At 38.6% G+C, this 4,737-nt stretch overlaps 1 protein-coding gene across 1 annotated transcript; it reads right to left on the reverse strand.

The window, feature by feature from the left end:
• Positions 1–279: 279 nt before the first annotated feature.
• LOC104457929 (CHRNA7-FAM7A fusion protein) lies at positions 280–3,988 on the reverse strand (the record flags this gene model as incomplete). Its single annotated transcript, XM_010079091.1, has 5 exons — positions 280–389; positions 1,040–1,126; positions 2,329–2,523; positions 3,290–3,457; positions 3,909–3,988. Coding segments are annotated over 5 exons (640 nt in total), but the record flags the coding sequence as incomplete, so codon positions are not given.
• Between the last annotated feature and the right edge of the window lie 749 nt (positions 3,989–4,737).

Here is a 4,737-nt window from a genome sequence, read left to right on the forward strand (position 1 = left end):
GGTCCTTCTAGCTGTTGTGAAGGAGATTCTGAATACAGAATCAAGTTTGAGGTATAGTCATTCGCTCTTTTGTGCACACACACACACTCTCTCTAAGAAGTCAACCACAGGAAAGGTATTGGGACACCTCATTCCTGGTGAAACTACTTTTCAAAACAAAACATTTAGGAAGGATTTATGTTTTTGACAGTAAGAAGTAAACATGGGTCACAAGCTACTCTATTACATCCCTGATCTGGACATTTATGCAACGGATAATGAATGAAAATCAAAGCTTACCCATTTAGGCATTTTCCCCCCATCTGGATCATGATGATGGTATTGTAGAACAATAACAGTGACAACAACAGAAAGACCAACAATAATCATAGTGCTGGCAAAATACTGAGCTGCAAAATAAACAGATAATTACAGCAATATACTTTGGCTGATACTGCTTTGTAGCTATTCTAAGAGACGCTTATATACATGCACACATAGTGTTCAGTTCTTTTGCCAGTGTAGTGATACACATGGTACTTTAGGTACTTGTAGAAGACGACTCAAAAGCAGAAAAAGCAGCCGTTATTTTGAGAGGATAGCCAGCCTTTAGTCATTGTCTTTGTGGAACTGGGCACCTGCCTTTTCTAAGCAACCTTGAAAAAAAATGTCCTCTAATTTTCTTTCACCACTATTGCAGAGACTAGCTAGCACATCTTTTGAAAAGGTTCCCTTTCTGTCTGAGCAATTACAATGGGAAAATTTAATCCTGTTTAGCTCTGTATTCGTAATGCTGTCCAATTGGGTCAAAACTGCAACAACTTTTTCCATGGAAGACTGACTCCCTTACTCCTTCCCAAAATACACATAGGTTCTCTATTTTGTTCAGAGCAGAGAGCACAGAAGTTGTATAGGGGATCACACCCATCAGAGCCTCTTATCAATTGGCAACATTGGCCATTGTGTAGGTGGTAATTTGTCTTATTGCTGGCCTTCATGCAAGGTCACTGCACCTCATTTGACAAAAAATAAAAGAGCATAAAAGCTGTAGTTAGCTTACCAATTAAGGGCACAGAATCAGATGTTGCTGGCATAATTTCAGCCACAAGTAACATGAAGACAGTCAGAGACAATAAAACTGTTATACCTGAAAGATAAACATGAAGTCTGAAAATCGATCAGTAACTTGTATTACAAGGCAGTAAGAAGCAGAAAATGAATCTGAAGGAGTGTTCTTTGCAAGATGCACTCCCACTGTTAGCCTTGCACCAGCACATTACTGGTACACCTCTAGTTCAGGGTAGCAGTGCCGCCTAACTAGTACCAATGCTTGAACGGACATATATATTTTTAGATCCTTGTGACTGTTCAGCTTTTATCACAATTTGCTAGTTAGCTGAGGTAAATCAAATTAATTCTTGCTGCTTATTTGCTTTAGAAACATTGCATGATGTGGAGTATTTGAGTATATGACACTTGATTAATTGGTGTGAAAACTACAGGTGGTGTAACGCATAATCTGAAAAACAGATTTGCTGTCTTGGACAGACTTTGATATCTTTTGATATTAGCTGTTGGGTTCTGCATGTGGCTATGCCCAAGCAGTCTGGACTGCTGATTTTTGGAGTTTGACTTCTGTTGCTTAGTGGTAAGTTTCCATCTGCCTGGAAAAAGGCTTAGCTCTTTTCTCAGGACTAGCCCTAAACAATAAGAAGTCATTGTCAGGCAGAAAAGGATTGAGGAACAAAGAATTAATCTTAAAATATGGGGAGGGGCTTCTTGATTAGTAGGGCAAGAAGTTTCGTTACATATTTAACCTGCATTTTAAGGATCAAGTACTTAAAGTTATCAGATTTGTTTCAAAAACCAGTACTTTAGTTAAAATTTGCTATAAAAATTGAATATTAGTAGTTAGAATCAATCTTTCTGAGAATGCACCTTAGGTTCTTAATAGAACTCACTATTAAAATGAAATATTAAGAGGAATTCCATGTTAAACTTTTCAAATGCATATTTGTAAATTTAAGCTTTACCCAGTGAATATAGGTTTTTTCTTTAGCAAATAAATGTTGAAAAATGAAAGCCTGCTTCTTAAGGAAGGTAGCCAGGTATTGTCATACTTCTCCTTGGTTGGTTGGAATTTCTCCATTTTCCAATTTCAGTGTACCCTAAGCTGAGAGCAAGGGTTAAACATCACTCAGCTTCAGCATCGACCAGTAAAAATAGCTCACGAGCCAGAATAGGGCACACAAGCCATTCCTCCTTGCCTACTAAGACTGTTTTAAAAACTTTAAAAAGCACAACTTCTTCCAGTTGAGTTATATTTCCAGTATCCTATTAATGACTTACCTAGTGAGATCTTTTCTCCTGAGTCTGCTGGAAGCAGAAAAACTAACAAAGCAAGTGCTGATATCAGTACACAAGGAATAAGCAGATTGAGTCCGTAATAGAGTGTCCTACGTCTCATAGTTACTGTGAATGTCACATCTGGGTAGGGTTCTTTACAACAGTCATAAAATCTCTCATTTCTCCTCCCAGGAACTCCTGCGTAGGAGGGAAAAGGAAGAAAACCAGAAATCAATGTGAATAAACTGTATATTATGTAGTGGTTATTTTTTTTTTTAAAGATAAATGTAGCTTTCTAAGCTTTCCAATAGGTAAAACTACTTCTTTGAGCTTAATTCCCAATTAAGTCATTTTTGTCAGATAAGAAAGGAAAATCAGATACAAGATACTTACTGAATTCAAGCAGCAATTCTGTCACCTACTTTTTTCTGTTGATTTTCATCTTCCATCTGTTTCATCTTGGGTCAGGGCCACCACCACCACCGCTCCCTCCCTCCCCTCTCCCGCCCCTCTTTCCCCCACCTGGTAAGATGGGGGAAAGGATTAAAAAAAAAAGGGGAACCCCGTGAGTTGAGGGAACGACAGATTTTAATAATACAACATAAGAAAAAGGAGAATATCATAATATTCGAATACAATGAAAACACTGATACAATGGAAGCCTTCTCACCACCAAGAGCTTCACAAAGACCCCCCCCACCCCTCTCCTGGCTAGCTTCCCCTTACAGCCCAGGCATGAGGGCAGCATGGTATGGAATAGCCCTTTGACTATGTCCACCTCCCAGCTTCTGTGAAAAATTCACCCTATCCCAGCTGAACCCAGGACATCTGTTCTCAGAGCTTCAAATGCCACTAGCTAGGTCATTCACTCATTTCATTTCTGTCTTCATTTCCCAATCATTACTCCATCTGTTTCAACGGTGGAGACAAGGCTGCAAATGTAAAGAAGAAATCAAGAGCTTACCTACTAAATCCCACTCTCCATTTGAAATATAGCCAGATATATCTGCTTCTTGCATTTGTAAATCCAAGGACCAGCCTCCGTAAGTCCAGGATCCAAACTTCAGGTTACACTTCTGAACATCAAATGGAAACCAGCGCACATCTATGTAGCATGAGCTTTTAAATATGCCTGGATTGGATTTGAAACAAGAACACTTAATTTAAATGCTTGTTCCATGTAATTTCTTGTACATTTTGTGACCAGACCTGTTCGACATTGCGCCCTGTTTTTCACTTGTAAAGCGTATTTAATCTCAGGTCTGCTTTGACAGGTAAATAGCAAAAGTCAGTCATAGAAAAGGGAAAGAACTGCTGCAACATTAATGTGTTGATGTTATAAACTATTTTTTGAACTACATTTCCATTTCGGCACATAGTGGGAAAATATTTAGAGAAGAGCTCAGATTCCTATATACTCTATTTCAGAAAGAAACGATGCAGAATATGCAATCTGTTGCAAGGCTTAAATCTATCAGATTATGCTAGCTAGAGAAATAAAATATCAGAGAATTTATGTGAAATTTAAAACTACACCATATATATGTTAGTCAGAATTATCGGAATTTGACATAACAGCCTACCTGGTGGGAGATATTCACAATGTCCTGAAGAATTGACTAAAACATTAGTGTGAAATGTAGCATCAAATCTTTCATCAGCACTAGAACAGGGAAGAAACAAAACGGGTTATATGCTCTTTCACTGGCTGAAGAATATCTGAGATGAATCCATTCTTCATAAAAGGATTATTTCTCCCCGGAAACTTGACAGCTTTTCTCCCATCACCTGTTTTCTGTGGCCGCAGAGTAACTGGCCTGATTCTATTGGATTTGTTCCTGATTAACAACTGCAAGTGAAGGTGATCCACCTTATTCTCACTGCTCACCCACCCCACTACATTCATTACAGTGTCTTGGCTCTAGGGATTTCCAGTTGGAAAGGAAGCACTTTCAAAAAACTTATCAAACAACTGTCCAGGGCAATCTGTTCTCTTCCTGTCTACATTAACAGCCGCTAATGAATACTTCAGTGTCTCATCCTACCCCTTTGCATGGGTGAATGTTATTACTACATGTCATACAGGAGACTGTTTAATGCAGCTCCAGCCTTCATTATCTACTTCAGAACCCACAAACTGGGTTTGGCAAAAAAAAGAAACCCTATTCAAGGTGCCAGTGTAGCGGTGCTGGCCAGGACCACCCTGGTGTGCTGTCCTTACAAGACTCTAGAAAAGAATTCTAATGTAACTTGGAGAGTGCTTCAAATGATGAATTGGGAGCTACTGCCATGGAATATCTCAACTGCATCTGACACTATGACCCAAGAATTTACTAGGCATTAAAATTTTAAGAACTTCTAGATGGGAAACAGCCTGTTTATTTATTTATTTAGATATATTTTTTTTAGATG

Source organism: Pterocles gutturalis, unplaced genomic scaffold, assembly GCF_000699245.1.
Source record: "Pterocles gutturalis isolate BGI_N339 unplaced genomic scaffold, ASM69924v1 scaffold34633, whole genome shotgun sequence".
NCBI classification, from domain to species: Eukaryota; Metazoa; Chordata; class Aves; order Pterocliformes; family Pteroclidae; genus Pterocles; species Pterocles gutturalis.